Raw genomic sequence first — 20,295 nt, forward strand, 5'->3', positions numbered from 1 at the left:
AAATCATTTGTAGCCGTAGCGCGTCGTGGCGGCAACTTTTGAAGTGTTCGTAGAAATTTTTTCTAGGATATTGAGTATCTGACTGCCAGAGCGGCCAGCTGAGGTTTTTATGAAAAGTAATTGATTGATTTCTTGTAAGATACAACTGAATTGTGAATGAATAATGAGAAATATTCTTCCTTCTTTGGAGCTCTTCTCCCATTTACCTTGGAAGCGTTTATAAAAAGAAACAAACAAACTTTTATACTAAATCGCACACGGCTTCTTGTTGTCTTAACTTATTATCAAAGGGATACAGTATTTTCTTTATTGCTTCCGTTGAACTTTAACCGGACCTATGTTCAGACAAAAGGGTGTATCGCCTGATTCCCGTTCTCTTGCTTTCAGTTCGCCCAACTTGATGTGTTTTATCCGATGTGATGTAGACGTTAGCGCATGTTTTGTGGAATAACTGATTGGTATTCTGAGATACCGCAACAGGTGACGGAGATGAACTCTATCTCTGGTCTGAAATGGAAAATGTTGTTCAAAATTGCACTAGTTTTCTAACTGAAGAGCTCAGAAGTAATTTTATGTCTTGCCGTGCCTAGGTACTGTACATATAATTTGTCACGCAATGTTCAACATGTACTCAGAGAGTCACGGAAAGCTAAAACATCAGTATTTCACTGAATATTTCTCTTTCTTTTTATGACTTAAAGGGTCATCTGTGGAATTTATAGCAAAACAATTACTACCACAAGTAACAATTAGACATATTTTTAGAACATTAACACTTCCGGCTTGCGGTAAAGATTATCTTATCACGTGACTGACTTGCTTGAGTGGGAGCTAGGCAGTAATTCCTTGTGAAATCAACAGTCCGGTGGAGTGAAGTTTCAGCTAAAGAATCTTGTGTTTCCTTCTTTCATCTCGGCTCTGAACTTGTAAAACAGCTCTTTATGTAAAGTACATCTCACCAAGTCGAAGTTGTACAGCAGCTGTGGCTCAGTTTCTTTAAACACGAGCATTTGCAGTCGTCGAGTAGAAAGGAAACGGAAGTAAGGTTGTTGTCTGCTAACCTGAGCGAGCATGCATTTATTAGATTGTTTTACTGGATGTCCAAGGTTTCATACTCATGTATGTGCGAGTAATATGGCACAGCTTTATGGCTGCTTAGGTGAGTTTTGGAGATTGGCATTTACAACAGCTGTATCATAAATATGCTCATTTTAGATTAGCAATCTTTGTATTGCTTTGTCATGAATGTGAAAGTTGCCTAAAGGGAGCTGCACCTATGAATTATTTGTTTTCACAGTATCTCATTGCTGTTTGGTTGTCTGTTTGCTTTATTTCATTTACTTAGACTATTTCTTGAAAAATAGATGACTTTCGATTTCATCGGTATAACTGCGTGCATTCAAGACATCAATTTAAATAAATGTATTGGATATGGTTATCAACAACAGTTTGCAAATATTAAAACTTAAATTACCACATTGAAAAACATCTCGGCCTGGAGAATTAGACTTTATTCCAGTGAACTGAAAGGCTAAAGCCAAGATAATTCTGGAATATCGTGAATGCTTTCAGAGGATTTTTTAATGTGACATATGCATTTGCGATCATGACTTTGCCCAGCTTCCTATATCCCAGCGGTTTTGGAATAAATCGTCTTTTTCTTCAAGTTAATTTTGATATTGTTGGCAATTAATTAAAAGTGCTATATTCTCATTTTTACCTGTTGCTGCTGTAGTTGCTTTTTAAAGTATAGTTGCTCTGACACTGTAGAGCACTCGGTTGAATCTTAAAATGGTCATTGAGTCTTCTACATATTGTAGTTCCAGTTTACTCTTTAACTCTGAGCTGAGGAATGGCTTCACTTCAAACAGCTTTGCCTCGCCCAATATTTGTTAAAATTTCTCCTCTTCACTTTGCTCTACATCAAATAGAAGAGAGCATTAATTAAATTTCATGATTATTGAATCATTTAATGTCTGTCACCCTCTAACGGCTGTGAGATGTTTGTTCTATTTTAACTTACCCCTGGGATAAATTTAAATTTTACTTGTGGACTTGAGACTATAGTAAAGAACAGTGTCCTTTCCAATCCCTACAAGCTTCTTGTTACTAATCTGAGCTACTTTGAAATGCTCACCTAGTTCTGTTTTTATTTCATTGTTGGTGTAGAATTCAGTTTTACTTAGGTGCCAAGTGTCAATTAAACAACTGTGATTGAGTTGCCATATGAAGCAATAATTTGGTTGCCTGTAAATCTCAGTGATTAAAAAAGTGTTCTCTTTACTTGCAATGCAAAAAAGTTTTTAAGACCCTGACACTTTGCTGTAAACCAGCGTGATGTTATACCAGCCAACAAAATGGTGTGGGCTGGGAATTGTGTTTTTAAAATGGATCTCCCACAATTTGTTGTTTATTATAATTATATTTTAGTAATTATGCATGTAAACATGTGATTGTAAAAAAATATTTTACTTCTTGCATTTGTATTTAATCTAAAGCTTTGTGAACTAACCATTATTTAGTTAAAACCTAGTCATTAACAGTTAGATAGTTAATTAAATATTGTTGTTGTAAACATGATTGAGGAAGATGGTAATTATAAAAACAAAACAAAATTATAAGTCACACTGTGACTTTGTTGGTTGCAAACTTGAACCTGTTCCTTTATACTGTATTTGTCCATTTTATCTTTATAGAATTATTTCTTTTATTTATATTTCATAGTTATACAGTGTACGTAGGTGGGTGGATTTGATATACACACATCTAATGGCAATCATTTTTTGTTGTAATGAACTTTTATAAACAGAGATCCATTGAAAAACACCCAGACTTTGAGACAATCCTGTATAGACATTGCTGTGAATACTAAGTAAGTTTTGAACATCCACATCAACATGTTAATTTTTTAAAGTTATATTTTCTATTGATTGTGGAGTTTTTGTCTTGCTCACTATTTCTAGTTCACAACATAAAACCTATTTTTTTATTTTGCATCTAAAATTCAAGTACACTTAACACTCCTGTCAGATGAAGAGCTTAATTAAAACCATTTTGTTTTTCAATTGTGTGTGCAGTTATGTGTACTGTAGTCACTTCAGATTGATATGTTGATCCATACATGTATGTGTTTTGCCTCCTTACCGCTAAGTTCCAGAATATTCTGAGTTCCATTTGAGTACCATAATCCAACAGATACAGGCTTTATGACACCTAGGTGTACAGACAAAACAGTTACTTTTCCCACAGCTGGTTGAATTTCATTGCTGTCCACCAGATTAATCACTATACCTAGTAGATTGGTGTGAACACAATCAGCCACACAATCTACTGGGTAGTGGTTTATCTGGTGGATGGTTTTATCAATTCAATTCAGAAAAAACAAGTACCTGGGAGTTAATTACAACTGCTGTTATCATCTCACCATAGAAGCAACTTGAAAGGTGAGTGTTAATCTATTGACATCAATCTGCATGACTTGTACATGTAATGAAAGAGTCGACCCAATCAACTCTGCCGGTAACTCATTCCCAAAATGTTTTAATATGTAATCATTAACATGTTATAGTACTGTTATGGCTTTCCAGTGTGTTGTATGTTGTGTGCTACCATATATGGTTTGCTCATGCGCACGCATGACGCATTATTAAACAGTCTTTTACTTACCGAACCGCCATATTGTTTGGGGTGTGTAGTTCTTAAGTAATACATGACAATTTTGGCGACGAGGACCGGATATTGAGGGACCTTTTTGCTGCTAAAAGTGAAGACATCCCTAAACTAAATCCACACAACGTCCACGATGGCCAGCGATGCAAATACGGCACCAAATCCAGTTCGTAACATCGGAAAAGTTCAAAAGTTCACTGTGGGAACTGACTTCGAGGCGTATACAGAACAGTTAGGATTCTTCTTCGTGGCCAATGGAGTGACCGACGCGAAACAGAAGAAAGCCATTCTGTTAACCAATCTTCCCACTGAAACGTACCAACTGGCGAAAGATTTGATGGCTCCGACCTTGTTAGGAGAAGATTCTCTCACGTACAACGCAATCGTAGAGCGTCTCCGCGAACAATTGAGGCCACAGAAGTCTGCTTTAGTAGCCAGGTATGAGTTTGACAACCGAGCACGTAACACAGGAGAAACGGTGAGTCAATATGTTGCTGTTTTAAAACATCTAGCTACGGATTGCAAATTTAACGACGCCATGCGTTTGGAAAGGCTTAGAGATAGACTGGTTTCGGGTATTCGAGATAAGAGAATGATGTCAGAGCTTTTGAAACTTAAGCTTGAGGAACTGACATTTGACATTGCTGTTGCAAAGTGCTTAGCTATTGAGCAATCTTACAAGGATGTTGAAGCTCTCCAGGGGAATAAAGCGTCAGAATCAATCGATTTATTAGCCAAATCAAAGCCAGGCAAGAAGCTTAAATTCATGAGAGAAGCCAAGCTTTCAGAGAAAAAGGGTTCTTTTTCCCCCAAGAGAACGGGTGATCAAAGTTGCTACCGCTGTTTGGGAATTCATGATCACAAAAGTTGTCCATTCAAGAAAGAAAAATGCCACCACTGTAACAAGACTGGTCACATTGTGAGGGCTTGTAAATCAAAGAAAAAAGAGACACAAGCTTCCCAACCCCCAGTAAATTATGTAGACAGTGATGACGGGGACAGCGATGATTATTTGGCATCCCTTGAGGTTAATAATGTGGGTGACAAGGATCACGTAATATGGGTCAACCCCGAAATACAGGGAAAGGTGGTCAAGATGGAACTAGACACAGGGTCAGCGGTGTCTGTACTTCCATACAAACTATATAAGGAACATTTTAATCATGTGAAACTTTCAAAGAGCCTTGTGACACTTAAAACCTACACTGGGCAGAAAATCACACCTAAGGGAGAGATGAGATGTAATGTTAAGTTCAAGGGCCAGGAAAAAGAGTTAAACCTACAAGTTGTTGAGACGCAGGGACCAGCACTGTTTGGGCGTGACTGGCTGTCCAAAATTCAACTGAACTGGGGTGAAATCAAAACCCTTAAGCTTAGCAAGACTTCAGAAGGGGGTATGGCACGCAAAGTGGATCAGTTACTACAGAAGTACGAGTCTGTATTCTCCGAAAATCTGGGCACACTTAAAGGCTACAAGGCAGATTTGAAGGTTGAGGAAGGCTGCCAGTCCAGCTTTCATAAACCACGCCAAGTGCCATACGCACTCCGCCCCAAAGTAGAAGCAGAATTGACACGCTTAGAGAAGGAAGGTATTCTCTCTAAAGTAGAATACAGTGAATGGGCGACCCCAATTGTTCCAGTAGTCAAACGAAACGGATCGGTACGAGTTTGTGGCGATTTTAAGGTCTCAGTGAACCCAGTACTTCTTGCAGAACAGTACCCTCTGCCACGTATAGAGGATATTTTTGCAAATTTGGCTGGCGGTAGACATTTCAGCAAACTTGACCTTCGCCAAGCTTATCACCAGATGGAAGTAACCGAAAGATCCAAGGAACTCCTTACGATTAATACACACAAGGGCCTTTTTCGATACAATCGCTTAGTCTTTGGCATCTCTTCGTCTCCAGCCATTTGGCAGCGTGCCATAGACCAGGTATTACAGGGAATACCTGGGACCCAGTGCATTCTTGATGACATGATTGTCACAGGCAAAACTGATGAAGAACATTTGGAGAACCTGGAGAGTGTACTCAAGCGATTACAAGATGCGGGTCTGAAGGCTAACAAGGAGAAGTGCGAGTTCTTCAGAGATAGAGTTCAGTTTTGTGGGCATGAGATCGATAAGGAAGGTCTACACAAGACACAAGAGAAGATTGAAGCAGTGGTCAGTGCACCAAGACCTGAGAATGTGTCACAGCTTCGCTCATTTTTAGGGCTCGTAAACTATTACAACCGTTTCTTGCCTAATGCATCTACAGTTCTCCACCCACTTCACCAGTTGTTAGAGCAAAACAACGAATGGCAGTGGACTGAACGGTGTGAGCGAGCCTTCACTGAGGCTAAGCGTATGATTACATCTGAGCAGGTGCTAACACACTATGACCCAGCATTACCGGTTAGGCTTGCATGTGATGCTTCACCAACTGGCATCGGCGCGGTTCTTTCACACGTCATGTCCGATGGTAGCGAAAGGCCGGTGGCTTTTGCGTCCCGATCGTTGACCAAGACTGAACGTCGGTATGCACAGATAGACAAGGAGGCATTGTCCATTGTGTGGGGGGTGAAACGATTTCATGTTTACCTCTATGGGAGACGATTTACGCTCATTACAGATCACAAGCCCCTCACTGCCATCTTCCACCCAGGAAAGGGAGTTCCAGCCATGACTGCTGCAAGGCTTCAGCGTTATGCATTGTTCTTGTCCGGGTTCGACTATACCATCGAGTATAAGAGTACAACCAAACACTGCAATGCCGATGGACTGTCGCGGCTCCCTCTCCAGCAGAAAGAGCTTGAAGACTTGGAGGTGGATTCAGCAGAGGTGTTCCACGCCTCTCAGTTTGTGCCATTACCTATAACCAGTGAAGCAGTGGCAAGAGAAACACGTCGTGACGTTGTCCTAGCGAGGATACATGATTCTATCGTGAAAGGATGGTCTACTCGTGTGGAGGGAGACAAGCCTTATTACGAGCGACGCAATGAACTGACAGTTCACCAAGGCTGCATCCTATGGGGAATGAGAGTGGTAGTTCCCAATAAGTTACAAAGCAGAGTGTTAGAGGAACTGCATGATGGGCATCTGGGCATGGTCAAAATGAAAGCACTCGCGAGGAGCTACGTATGGTGGCCTAATATCAATGGTCATCTGGAAGAGCTAGCGAAAGGCTGCAGCGGGTGTCAGCAAAACCAGAAGATGCCTGCTAAAACACCACTACATCCGTGGGAGTGGGCCACTACACCATGGCAACGTATACACATCGACTACGCAGGGCCATTTCAGAACTCGATGTTCTTAGTGGTTGTCGACGCACACACCAAGTGGCCAGAAGTGATTCCAGTCAAGTCAACTTCTTCAAGTTCGACTATCGAAATTCTACGCGATTTGTTCGCCAGATTTGGAATTCCGGAACAGATAGTCAGTGACAATGGTACACAGTTTGTTTCTGAGGAATTCCAGACATTCGTCAAGTCCAATGGCATCCGCCATATAACTTCAGCACCGTACCATCCAGCGACGAATGGTCTTGCGGAAAGGACAGTACAAACCTTCAAACAGGCTTTGCGTTCCATGCATCAAAGCCCCAAGCCAGTGAGGGAGAAGTTGGCGAAGTTTCTCATAGCTTACAGGAACACTCCACACTCCACCACCGGTGAGAGCCCAGCACAGTTACTCCTGGGAAGACCATTGCGTACTCTCCTAGATTTGGTGAAACCTAACTTAAACCGTAAGATGGTTAACCAACAACACCAGCAGAGCATTAAGGCAGCGATTGACAAGGGTAAACAGTATCGCCAGTTAGAGATTGGTGACTCAGTTATGTCACGGGATTATCGAGGGGATCTGAAGTGGCGTCCAGGGCTGATCGTTAACAAGACAGGTCCGCTGATGTATGAGGTACAGGTGGCACCGGGACTGATCTGGCGCCGACATATTGATCAGTTGAGACCAACGGCAGTTGGGCACTCAGTTGAAAGCACTGACGCCGACTGTAGTGTTGAAGTCAGCCAACCTGAAGTGGCCAACACACCACTGACCCCGATTACATCAAGTACTCCAACCACTAAGGGTGGCACAGCTCCAGGATGTTTCGAGAAAGATCAACCAAAGATGGTTCCTGTTTCCACACCTACGGTACCTGACCCTCCTGATGCTAAACCAGCTACAGCTAGTCCGATGGTCAAAATGCGACAACACCCTCAGAGAGTTCGCAGGGCACCACAGAGGCTTGATCTCTGAACTTTGTTTTATTCTGTTCGTTTTCTTTGTTTAAGGGTCGTTTTTACCTTTCGAACTGTGGTTACCGGACACTGTTGGTTTATTTAATGTTTTCCTTGAAATTGTATTTTAGGGCTTGTTTTAAAAACTAGGGACAGATCGTTTTATGTGTGGAGGAAATGTTATGGCTTTCCAGTGTGTTGTATGTTGTGTGCTACCATATATGGTTTGCTCATGCGCACGCATGACGCATTATTAAACAGTCTTTTACTTACCGAACCGCCATATTGTTTGGGGTGTGTAGTTCTTAAGTAATACATGACAAGTACATTGTTCACAGCCCAAAACACAGCTTTATTGGCACCTTATCAAGTGATAACACAACTACTTGATTTGAGCTCCTCTTAGGCTGTATCGATTGGAATAATATATATGCACACCTGTCTGACAAGTAACAGATGAGTGTAGAACATTCCATATGATTACATGCTACAGTTCTAGAAATAAGTATTTACATGACTAGTACATGTGTGATAAGGTAAACAATGACACAACTTGGTGCAAAGACAATTATTTACATCTACAAAACAAATCCAAAATTAATTACTAAAAAAAATGATATTGAAAGTTCTATTTAGACATCACAAAGTGTCATGTATCTAGGAGTTGGCAGGCATTTTTGTTGCCAACTTTGTAGAAGTTATTGCCCATCACTTTCTTTGTGTCAGATTTTGTTCCTGTTCTGTTGACTTTGCCACATTCTTCACTAGCTAAGGCTCTGCTTTATTACTGGTGGGCTTCAGCTAGCTGCTATTCAACTTCTTTGCTGGTTTCATGGGAATCTTCTACATGGACTCTAAATTCACTCCCAAGGCATTTGCAGCTCTGTTGTTTTGCAAAGGTCTTCCTGATTTCTTCAGCACTCATCCCATCTGCCTTGATTTTATATGACTTGTTACTTTCTCTTTTGATCATGCACATGGCTAATCCTTTGACCTGACTTGAAGTTGGTTGAGGTTTATTAGTGTAATCTTGTAAAAGAGAGACAGCAGCAGCTTTAATCCTCCCTATTATGCGTGATATCATTTGGCCCATGCACTGCGTCTTCTTTATTGAAGCTCTAACAATGCTTGAGATCAAAAGTAATTTTTTGTTTTTATTAGTAACAGCACAGGCTCAACAAGGGGAAGTGTAATTGTTGTTTTGGGTTTTGGCTTTTCATTTGATGAAGCTGACCCAATAGGCTGAGTATTCTTGTGTTCCAATATATCCATCCTTGGGTGCTGGCTCATCTATACAATCTCTTTTGCTTACTTTATCACAGCCCCTGTAGTACCATTACCTCTAGAGTGGTGCAGGCATGCAGGAGGATTTATTATGATCATGAAAGTTCTAGTTAGCTTTGAATGGTTTAAATTCTTTAATGGTGTATTGGGGTCCATTGTCTGAAATAATTTCTTTGGAATTCTGTGCCTAGCAAATATCTTCCTCATGTGCTGGACTGGTGTCTCAGCAGCTCACTTTTTTCCAAAATTAATGGTTACTGTAATACTTGGTCAGATTGTCTACAATAATTCAATGAAATCTTTCTTTCCTTTGAACAGATACTGTTTGCCATCTTCTTTGTGGTAGGTTGACTTTGCATGGTTTATCAAGGTTGCTTTGGTTTTGATTTGCTTCTAGTACAGGTGCTATTGAGGTATTTCATGTCATTGTGAATCAATGGTCAAGATACAGTGACACTTTCTTGTCAAATTTATCCCTCTTTTTCCAAACTAGTGGAGGGAATCTTTAGTGCATCTGTGAGCACAGAACCGTCAAGGTATGAGAACTCTGGTTTAACTCCCTTGTATACTACATGCTAATTCATCTTTGACAGCTACATAGTTTATCTCTGTGTAAGGCTAAAAATTATGAGCATTACTTTAGAATGGAATGTCTCTTAGCCTTGGCCCATCCATTGGTTCACAGAACTGCGATGATGTAGGCTGATGACTCTCAGCTCTACATCATAATAAAGCGGAGCAATCGTTGTGTTGCCTTAGAACAGCTTGAACTTTGCATTGATGATGTTCTATGTTGGAACATGCAGAACAGTCTTAAATGCAACCCAACCAAGACTGAAGTCATTCACTTCTACTCTCGCTTCACGCCCAGTGACAGTATTTCACGTCACCTCAGAGTCAGCACTGCTACTATCGAACCAGTAAACGAAGCAAGAGACCTCAGTCTCACTCTTGGCTCTTCCCTCACTCTTTGCACCCACATCAACAATAATTATATGCAGCTCTGGCTCAATATCTTTACAGGAACTTAATAAAATCAGGAAATTTTTGTCTCAGAAAGACACCGAAAGGGTTGTTCATGTCTTTATTTCATCTAAACTGGATTACTGCAATGGCCTGTTTTACAGCTTGCCCTATTTCTTCTGAAATACAGAAACTTCAAAGACTACAAAACTCTGCTGCCTGACTTATTACGTGAGCAAGACAATCTGAAGATATTTCTCCAGTCGACATCAATCTGCACTGGCTCCCTATAGAACATGGTGTTATTTTCAATCTGCTTCTCCATACCTGTAAGGCCCTTTATGGTCTGGCTCCTGATTACTTGGCAAATCTGTTAACTCACTATACACCTGTCCGCTCCCTCCATTCCTCAAGGTCCATCAATCTGTCTGTCCCAAGATCTGGAACCTCTACCCATGGCAACAGATCCTTTGCATGTGCATCCTCCATGCTTTGGAACAAACTTCCTGATTTTATAAGATATTCTGAAACCTTAGATTCCTTTAAAACCATGCTCAAGACTCACCTTTTTAATATCGCTTTTAGTTTAAAGTTAATTTTTGTTTTGTTTTTGTAATTACTTAAATCTTATGTAAAAGCATTGAGACTTATGTAAAATGCATTTTTAAGAACTGTATTATTATTATTGTTATTATTATTATTATTATTATTATTATGATTATTTTTAGTATTATTAACTGACAAGTTCGTGTGATAAGCATCCTAAGCATTTGCTCTGGCTAATGATAATTAAAACTATTTGAATCTCTAACAACAGTCTCTCCCATGAGCATTTCTTCTTCCTTCGAACAGTAAGACTTCATAATCATACTTCTCCCTATTTTTGGTTTGATATCTTGACAGGGGATCACTGATCAACATTTGAGTTCTACTCCTGTAAATGTGATCCACTAAAGGGATATACTTCAGGAGTGGGTACATGAATAATGCTCTTGGGTGCAATTATCTCTAAACTATGCTTGTTATCTGCAATGGCAGTGATCTTTCCTTATCCGTGCAAGAGATACTCAGGTAGAGGTTGAAGCTTATGCAGCCAAACACTAATACGAGGCAGTCATTCTCTATCTGTGAGTATCTCCTCTCTGTCTGAGTCATTGTCCAACTCTGTCAAGCCACAGGTTTACCAGCTTGAAGTAAAACTGCACTCAGCTAAGAGTCACTTTTCTTCTTCATATACATAGTGGGACAGTGGTGGCTCAGAAATGATCTCTCTCCTTTTGCGAAAGGTTTCTTCTTCGACTTTAAAAGTGAGATCAGTGGGTTGAGTTCTTTGTTTTCATTAGTTTCGTTGGAGATTGTGACATGAGAAGAAACTACCTGGGTCAAGTTTTGCTATGTGGCCTAATGGCAACTGGGTTATAGCCTTGACTTTAGCCAGATCTGGTAGCCAGTGAAGGGACTATACCCTCAGAGGTCAAAATTTGTCTGCAGTATTCAAGGTATTCATATACAGTATTGCAATTTTTTTCTGTCATTATTTTACAAAACCCTATTCCTTAATGCTTTTTTTACAAGCTGTCAGCTTTGGAGTTGAAGCGTATTCAACGAGGGAAAAGGTTTCAATATATTTACAACTTACGAGCACATGGCATTGCTTAACAACCTCACTCAAAGATAGGGGGAGACTGGAACCAATACTACTCAGTCTCTACAAATACACCACATCTCCCCCTTTCTTGGACCGAACTACAACGGAAATAACAACAAAGAACGGGTCCGGAAATAACAACAAGGAACGGAGTCCGAGAACATAGTTCAAACAGTCCATGTAAAAACTCCAACATTAACTAGGAATGTCTGATGACAACAGTTAAATGTACGGAAGTCCCAGCATTACTTCAGATAGACTCTATTAGTCTATCCGGAGCTCTTCGCCCCCTGGAAGATCGGCGAAACGGGATGGGGGCCGCTTCCACGGACTGGGGAGGAGCCGTCGCTGGTGCCTTCGCTGTTACTGCCGGTGTTACGTCCTGCTTTTGATCCTGAGCTGAATCTGTTTCAGCTGATACACCTTCTTGGGCATCAGGTTGTACCTGGGGTTGTCCGGAAATATCCGACCTGACCGGAATAGCCCATGGAACCTCCAAGGACTGGTCCTGATACTTTCTCTCTCCACCTGGTTCTGATGCCGACCTGCCCATGCCGTCCCGTCTCACGTGATCGACGTGACGTTTCCACACTCTGCCGTCATTTAATACTATTATGTACGACTTGGGTCCACTTCGCTCAGCTATCGAACCTTGCCACCAGGTGTCCTCTTTTCTGAGGTCTTTCACTGAAACTCTGTCCCCGGGGTAAAATTCTCTGAACTTGGCATGTTCGTCGTGCGTGGCCTTCTGCTTTGCTTGGGAATCCATGACCTTCTCTTCTAAGTTTGGGCGGAGAAGAGTTAGTTGCGTTCGTAGTTCGCGACCCAGGAACAGGCTAGTAGGTGTTCTGCCAGTCGTGGGGTGTCTTGATGACCGATAGGATAAGAGGAAATTCGCAATACGTTGCTGAATGGAAAGTTTGCTGCCCTTGCAAGCCTTTAGGTGGTTCTTGAACGATTGCACCATACGCTCCGCTAACCCATTGCTCGCTGCGTGATAAGGTGCTACCCGTACGTGTTTCACACCGTTCACTTTTAGGAAATGAGCAAACTCTTCACTGCGAAACTGCGGCCCGTTATCGCTAACGCAGTGAATTGGTATTCCGTATCTGGCAAATAGTTCCTGTAAGATCGCGATTGTCGCTGTTGCTGTCGTGTTTTGAGGCATGTAGAAAATCTCGGGCCAACGAGAATGCGCGTCAACAACAATGAGATAATGTTTCTTTTCGTACTCAGCAAAGTCAATGTGAATACGGTGCCAGGGGTTGCTAGGCCGCAACCATGGCACAAGTGGAGCCACAGCGGGTGATTTCCGAACCCGCTGGCAACTACCACAGCTTCTCACCGTCTGCTCAATTTCCAGATCAATGTTAGGCCACCATATATAGCTACGAGCTAACGCTTTCATACGGACGATGCCCGGGTACCCTGTATGTAATTCCTCCAACATATCATTCTGGTACCGTGTAGGAATGATAACTCGTACTCCCCACAGCAAACAATCCTGCTCGATAGACAATTCGAAGCGACGATTAAAGAAAGGTTTTAGGCGCAAGTCGTCAGTGTGCTGAGGCCAACCATGTCTCACAAGTCCCAGCACCTTGGACAGCACAGGGTCTACCCGTGTCGCATGACTGATTTCCTTGTGCGTGACGGGCAATGAATCAATCAAACGCTCTTCAACTCTAAACACTGCGTGTTCGCCTCCTGCTGTTGACGACAAAGGTAGGCGTGATAAGGCGTCGGCGACCGCATTCTGTTTGGATGGAACAAATCTAATGTCGTAATCAAAGGCTGCGAGCATTATTGCCCAACGTTGTAGCCGCATAGCCGCCAGGGATGGAATTGCCGTTTTTGGCCCGAAAATCCGCTCTAAAGGCTTGTGGTCGGTAAGGATCGTAAAATGTCGACCATAAAGGTATAGATGGAACCGCTTTAATCCAAATACAATTGCCAGAGCCTCTTTATCAATCTGACCGTACCGTTGTTCGTGTTCGTTAAGCGTTCGCGATGCGTAAGCGATGGGACGACGTATGCCATTGGAATAGACGTGCATTATAACCGCGCCTAGACCATAAGGCGAGGCGTCGACGGATAGTTCTACAGGGAGTTCTGGGTTGTAATGCGTCAAGGTAGTTTCTGATGTGAGCGCTTGTTTCACGTTGCCGAATGCTTGTTCACAACTTGACGTCCAGTTCCACGGTCTATTGCCCAACAATTCATACAGAGGGTCCGCCATAGTTGATAGCCTCGGAATAAAGTTGCTAAGTGCTGCTAGCATTCCCAGGAAGGAACGTAATTCTGTCACGTTACTTGGCGAGGGGGCCTCCCTGATAGCTTTAACCTTTTCGTCCGTCGGCTGAAGCCCCTCTTCAGAAAAGCGTAGACCGAAGTATACCACGGAAGGTGCCAAAAACACACATTTGGGAAGCTTGACTCTTAGCCCGTACTTCTGAAACTGCTTGAAGACTTTTTCTAAATTACGAAGGTGTTCCTCATCGTTGACCCCTCCTACCAAAAGATCATCCATAATCACACAAGTTCCCTCCAGACCCGCAAGCACTTGCTCAATAAAACGTTGCCAGATAGCGGGACTGGATGAAATGCCAAATGGTAGACGCGTATATCGAAATAGGCCCTTGTGCGTATTGATCGTGCATAGCTGTTGAGAGGCCTTATCCAACACCAATTGTTGATAGGCGCTTCTCAGATCGATCTTGGTGAACTTCTTCCATGTAGAAACTTTTCCCCGAATCTCGTCCAACGTTGGAATAGGGAATTGTTCCGTCTGAATTGCGGGATTAACTGTACCCTTGTAGTCCCCGCAAACTCGTACCGACCCATCGGTCTTAGGAACGCTGACAATGGGTGTGGCCCATTCACTGACTTCTACTGGCTCTATGATCCCCTCCTCTTCCATTCGCTTCAATTCTTTCTCCACTGCGGGCCGTATTGCGTAGGGAACTGGGCGGGCTCTCTGAAACACTGGTTTCACGTTTTCTTTCAAATGTAAGGTGGCTGTTACCCCTTTTACCGTACCAAGTTCTACCTTAAATATTTCTGCATATCGCTCCTTTAGGTGCTCAATTCGCTCGTCATTTTCCTGCCCCACCGCTAGTTGGCCATGCGAGGGCGAAAACAAGTTGTGCTAGTCTAAGTGGATCTTCGTCATCCACGCTCTACCAAACAGTGGAGGGGCGTGCCGCTTAGCCCGAACAATGAGTAACGGAAGAGTCATCTGCTGGCCATTATAGGCCACGTCAACTAGGACTTGCCCTGCAACGTCTAGAGGTGTGCCGGTGTAGGCATGGAACGAGCGATTGACTGGTCGTAGTGCTAGGTATTTGAAGTTCCGCTCGTAATCCGCGTAACTCATAACAAACGCTCCTGCCCCAGTATCCACTTCCATGAGAACTTCAACATCCTCAATCCTGATTGGGACCTTAATAGCGGGGGTTGAGATCTCTGAGCCCTGTATTTTAGCCTGGGACGATTCATTTACACCGAAAATAAAACCGAGGAACTCATCTTCAGTTCCCTCTGGATCCTGATCTGTGTGGCGCACGTGCTGATTTTCTACCCCTTTTCTGTAAGAAGGCCTCATGCTACGACATTCCGATTGTAAGTGACCCATTTTATGACATTTATAACACTCTGCGGTTTTGTATCTACAATGCTCATGTGTGTGGTTCGTTAGACCGCAACGATTACACCTTTTCGGTTTTGTTCCGCCTTGGGCGTTTGCACCGCGATGTCCACTTGGTCTTGCCCCGAGATTGCGTGACAGACATTTGTCACGCTGGACTTTGTTGACACGTTCGTCGGATTCTTCTCCGTGTGAACCTCCAAGATTACGAACGTCCTTGTGTGCAGCTTCTTGTGCAATAGCAGTGTCCACCGCCTCTTGGAACGTAAAGTTTCGCGATAAAAGTTTCTGCTTGATTTGTTCCAAGTGCAATCCACAAATAAATCGATCGCGTAAACTTTCATTCAGTTGCTCATTTGTGAATTCGCACTTCCCTGCGAGTTTTTTTAAAGTTCGCACATACTCAGAGATTGACTGACTTGGTTTTTGACAAGCTGAGTGGAACCGATATCTTTCTGCTACCGTCAAACGCGTAGGCCTAAAATGTGCACGAAGGAGTGTCGCCAGCTGATCAAATGTTTTCGTGTTGGGGGCATCCGGGAACGCTAAATCTTTCAATACTCTGTACGAAGTGCTCCCAATCGACGTCAGTAAGATCGCCCTGCGTTTGGCTGCGTTATCCTCATCATCATTGATGTCATAAGCCGTGAAGTACTCTTGAAGACGCTCCAAATAACTCTCGATGTCTTCGGTTTCAGCGTCGAACTCGTTGAAAGGAGGTCTGCCTGCCATTCTTCCGACACTTTCTTCAGTGAAATGTAGTCGTTTTGGACTTCTCGAACGTATTTCCGAATAGCTCTACGCTGGACAGAGTTGCCTTTAAAGCCCACGCGTGGGTTTTGGGAATCCTCGTCGCCACTGAAGCGTATTCAACGAGGGAAAAGGTTTCAATATATTTACAACTTACGAGCACATGGCATTGCTTAACAACCTCACTCAAAGATAGGGGGAGACTGGAACCAATACTACTCAGTCTCTACAAATACACCACAGGAGTCATTCCCTCCAGTTCTTTTGATGTTTCCATCAAAATGCCTTTAATTGAGTTCTGGTGCACTGGATATTTCAGAAGGCAATTTGAGCCACTTATATCTGCAAAATGAAATGTGTAACATTGTATAGATTACTTAGGTCTTCATCAAGTTTCACTTGCAGGTACCCATCTCTAATGTCATTAACTGTAAATGCTTGTATGCTCACTATGTCTCAATGTGAGATTAGTTTTTGTACTTTGACACAAGTCATTTGTTCAGTTCCCATCAGGGTCTAGCAAGCCACACACATATCTTGCCATGACAATTTCTTACTTTCATTGCACTGCATCACTCACCCAGTCAGTTGGCTTGTCAATTTTGGATCTGTGATCTTTCTTTTCCATTTTGGCAACTGTCTTCTTTAAATCATCATGCAATACTCAGTGCATCCGATTCTTGAGTTGCGCCCTTCCTCCACTCAATTTGTAAACTATACACTCAAGTCCAGTGAATACAGCTCACTGCATTCTGATAGAACTGCTTCTATAGACAATCCATTGTCATTGAATACTGAGTTTGACAGCAGCTCTCTCTTGACTTTTAGGAGCTTCAATTCTCCACACATTTTTCTGTATAAAAGGGAACTTAAAGAGCATTATGAACCACTAGAAATTTGGTGCTGGTTCTCAGTTTCTTCCCATCTCATGTTATCAGGCTTAAATATGGTAAATTACCTTGCCAGTTGATATTTTGCGTAATTCAATTTTTCTTTTTTCAGAATCTGATTGGCAATTATGTCAGAAACTGAGAGAACTGAAGAGAGTAGTTCAAAGAACACTAATGGTGACCCACCAAAGATCACTATTGATCTTCCAGAGATAAATGAACTAACCCAGAATTATAAACGTTGGAAGGATGTTCAACTCCCAATTGACATTCTGTTGTTAACAGTGAAGGACTGTGAGTTCTTAAGTTGCTACTATTACATTGTTGATCCATTCAGAAGCTATTATAAAGGGCTTGGTCATGTATACTTTGGCAGCATTGGTGAAGATCAAGATGTTAAACTGAAAGTTGCTTTGATGAGATGCTCAGAGGGTTCTAAAGCTCCTGGTGGTTCTTTGACTGTTGTAAAAAATGCTGTCACTCAGCTGAGACCAAAAGCTGTGTTCTCTGTGGGCCACTGTAGTGGTATGAATCAGGAAACAACAAAGCTGGAGGATGTGGTTCTTTCAGAAAAGCTCACAACGTATTCCTATCAGAAGGCTACAAAGGATTGCACGGAATTTCATGGGGTCAAAACTCCTGTCAGTAGAGACATTGCTGAACTCATCAAATATGCTGGTTATGGTTGGAATGCACCCCTAGAAAATCCAAAAGAAAGGAAAGTTGAAGACCACTGTGGTGAGGTTTTGAGTGGCCCTGAGCTTGTACAAGCAGAGTGGCGATCGCATGAGCTTGTGAAGTCCTTTCCTGGAGCAATTGCAATTGAAACTGAAGGAGAGGGTAAGACATCTGTATTCCTTAGGGTAACAGAAAAATCCTTTGCAAGAGACGTAGATAGATTTATATCCTGAGACACAGAATTGACACTAATTTTATCATAACAGTTTTCATAGTGGGGTATTTTTCCTGTTGGTGATTAGAAATACTCTGGTTTCATTCTAAGTATACTGGATCTTAGATTAAGAGGTCTGGAGGCAAGTTTCAGCTTAAGTCATTGTGTTGTACACCTGGAGACTTGGGTGGGACACTTTACTCTCACAGTGTGTCTCTACCCAGGATTACAGATGGCTGCTGATGAACTGAGTAGTATCCATTTACGTGTACACCTGTAGAGGGAGTTAGAATAAAGTTTCTTTTTTGGCTTAACGGTATGAGACCAGACCTAGAGAAAATTGTGTGCCAGAGGGGGGCTATTCCATAGCTTATGTAAAAGAGAGACGTAACTCCTCCCCTTTGTTGTTTTATGCTTGACTACATACATGTTTACATGTAATTACAGCAATTTCTCGCTAGTTCCTTACAAATCTGTGATACCAAAGGTGACGATGTGGCAAGGTTAAAGTTAATGGTGTGGAAGGGTAGGGGGAAAGGGATTGTCAAGCGAAAAATTGGTATGTGATCTGCCCATGCTTTTGCTGAAAAATCAGGAAACATTTTAGAATTGTTGTATTTTTTTCCGCAGGAATCTTTACTCTATGCAAGTTTGCGTGTATGTTGGATAATATTTGTTGTTTTTTGCATAGAAGCTAGCTTGTTATTTAATTTTTCAGGAGTTTACAGTGCAGCACATGATCTTAAAATGGAGTGGGTTGTCATCAAGGGTATCTCAGGTTATCCAGATGGAACTGAAGCAGAAGAAAACTGGAAAACATTTGCAAGTGTAATGGCAGCTTCGGTTGTTATCAGCATTGTAAACGACTGCAGTATTTTTGAAGATTCGCCACATTACAAAGGTAAAGAGATCAGCTTTAATGTTTGTTTTAGGTTTACAGTATGTTTGCATACTGTCACTAGGTATTTTTTGCTGTTTATATTTGTTTTATATGAATGTACTGGAACTGCATTACCAAAAAATTTCACTAAACTGAATTAGAAATATGATTGATGACCTATTTTGATTATATGCTAATCACGAAGAACGATTTTTGGAGCAGAATTGTAACGAAAATGTCCACATGCGCTACTTTGCCTCAAAGGAACATAGTTCTACGGGGATTGCACTGGGCTTGAGATTTCTGCTTTAAATGCCCTGCCCCCAATCATGCATTTCTGTTTTCATCCACAGATGGGAGGGTATAGATTATCGATGATATCACCCGACAATGTGGTTTTCCGTTCTAAGGCTCAGTAATATTAATGTTAATTGACATTTCTGTTACAAATATAATCAAAACTATAACAAAATTCTCTAAATGTGCCTGCCCGATTTGAGCATTGATAGGACTGTGTAGCGAGCATGCTTGTAATTGGACAGTTGTAATAGGACAGTTGAAGGGACAGTTAACACGTCATACCTGTGTAAGTGAACAGAACGCTTCATGTGCCCACGCTTTTGTCACGGCATTTCGCGGAATTAACTCAGTTATTTTTTTTTTTTATGAAAAAGGAAAACCGATCTTTAGTTTCTTTCTTGAATTTTGCCATAGTTTTATTAATTGGTAAAGGGACTGACTTTGTGTCGTCTAATTGTGTCTGTTATCAAACTCGTGATAAACAAATCAAACTTCCGCTTCAGTGGCCGTCTGATATTGTTACATAACTGTTATGATTACAGACCGAATTGGACTCCACTCAGTCTTATCACCTCTATAAATAAAAAAAACGGTAGCTTTGATATTCATTTGTTGTTGAATTCTCTCCATTTTGAAACACGCATGTGCAATAAATTAGGCCTGAAATTGAAAATTGAGTGAAATAGAAATTATTGAGAAAATGGCGATGAAACATTACAGTATATATTTCTAAATTATTGGCTAATAAGCTCTGTTAATTAGCTGTAAAGGTAAATGATTCTTGATAGAAGCATGTATTTTTCCTATGAGATGCCATGATATAATCTGCTGTACCCCAAGAATGAAGAAAGTGATCGGAATGGAATCGCAGGGTGCAAAAACCATCAAGAAGTGCTTCTTGTGGGCTTATTGCTAATTGAACGACAAGAAGGCCTTGTAATTAAACCACTTGAGCCACTGTCCTGGTTTATAAGCTTATTTACAGAAAGTGACGTTCCTCAAGCGTGTAGTCATATGTTGAGTTTTTGGGCCAAGGTACCGAGGTGTTAAATTCGTCACGTAGATTTTCAATAATTTGAATTCTTCACTCACAATGATTTGGAAAAATCTTTGTAAGCAAGTTTAGGATACAGTGTTCATAAACGGAGATGGTTT

The 20,295-nt window shown here is 41.7% G+C and overlaps 2 protein-coding genes across 3 annotated transcripts; one reads left to right on the top strand and one right to left on the bottom strand.

Moving 5' to 3' along the window:
• Positions 1-796: 796 nt before the first annotated feature.
• On the top strand, positions 797-20,018 carry LOC148735936 (death domain-containing ATP nucleosidase-like). 2 transcript variants are annotated; one of them, XM_088753368.1, is made up of 4 exons: positions 797-1,159; positions 2,810-3,443; positions 17,181-17,908; positions 18,679-20,017. In XM_088753368.1, the coding sequence occupies exons 3-4, from the start codon at positions 17,197-17,199 to the stop codon at positions 18,999-19,001; spliced, it is 1,035 nt and encodes a 344-aa protein (XP_088609494.1). In that variant the 5' UTR covers positions 797-1,159; positions 2,810-3,443; positions 17,181-17,196; the 3' UTR covers positions 19,002-20,017. The 2 variants fall into 2 exon arrangements, with proteins under 2 accessions (XP_088609494.1, XP_088609495.1); XM_088753369.1 differs by lacking the exons at positions 797-1,159; positions 2,810-3,443 and adding an exon at positions 11,491-11,633 and having other exon boundaries at positions 18,679-20,018.
• LOC148735937 (uncharacterized) lies at positions 14,931-16,160 on the bottom strand. The gene has a single exon (XM_088753013.1). The coding sequence runs from the start codon at positions 16,158-16,160 to the stop codon at positions 14,931-14,933; it is 1,230 nt and encodes a 409-aa protein (XP_088609139.1).
• Positions 20,019-20,295: the final 277 nt, after the last annotated feature.

Source organism: Stylophora pistillata, chromosome 3, assembly GCF_964205215.1.
Source record: "Stylophora pistillata chromosome 3, jaStyPist1.2, whole genome shotgun sequence".
In the NCBI taxonomy this organism is placed as follows: Eukaryota; Metazoa; Cnidaria; class Anthozoa; order Scleractinia; family Pocilloporidae; genus Stylophora; species Stylophora pistillata.

Coding starts and splice junctions, on each gene's coding strand:
- LOC148735937 (XM_088753013.1), bottom strand. CDS start 16,160: ATGGCAGGCAGACCTCCTTTCAACGAGTTCGACGCTGAAACCGAAGAC.
- LOC148735936 (XM_088753368.1), top strand. CDS start 17,197: ATGTCAGAAACTGAGAGAACTGAAGAGAGTAGTTCAAAGAACACTAAT. Junction 17,909..18,678: donor AATTGAAACTGAAGGAGAGG/GTAAGACATCTG, acceptor TTAATTTTTCAG/GAGTTTACAGTGCAGCACAT.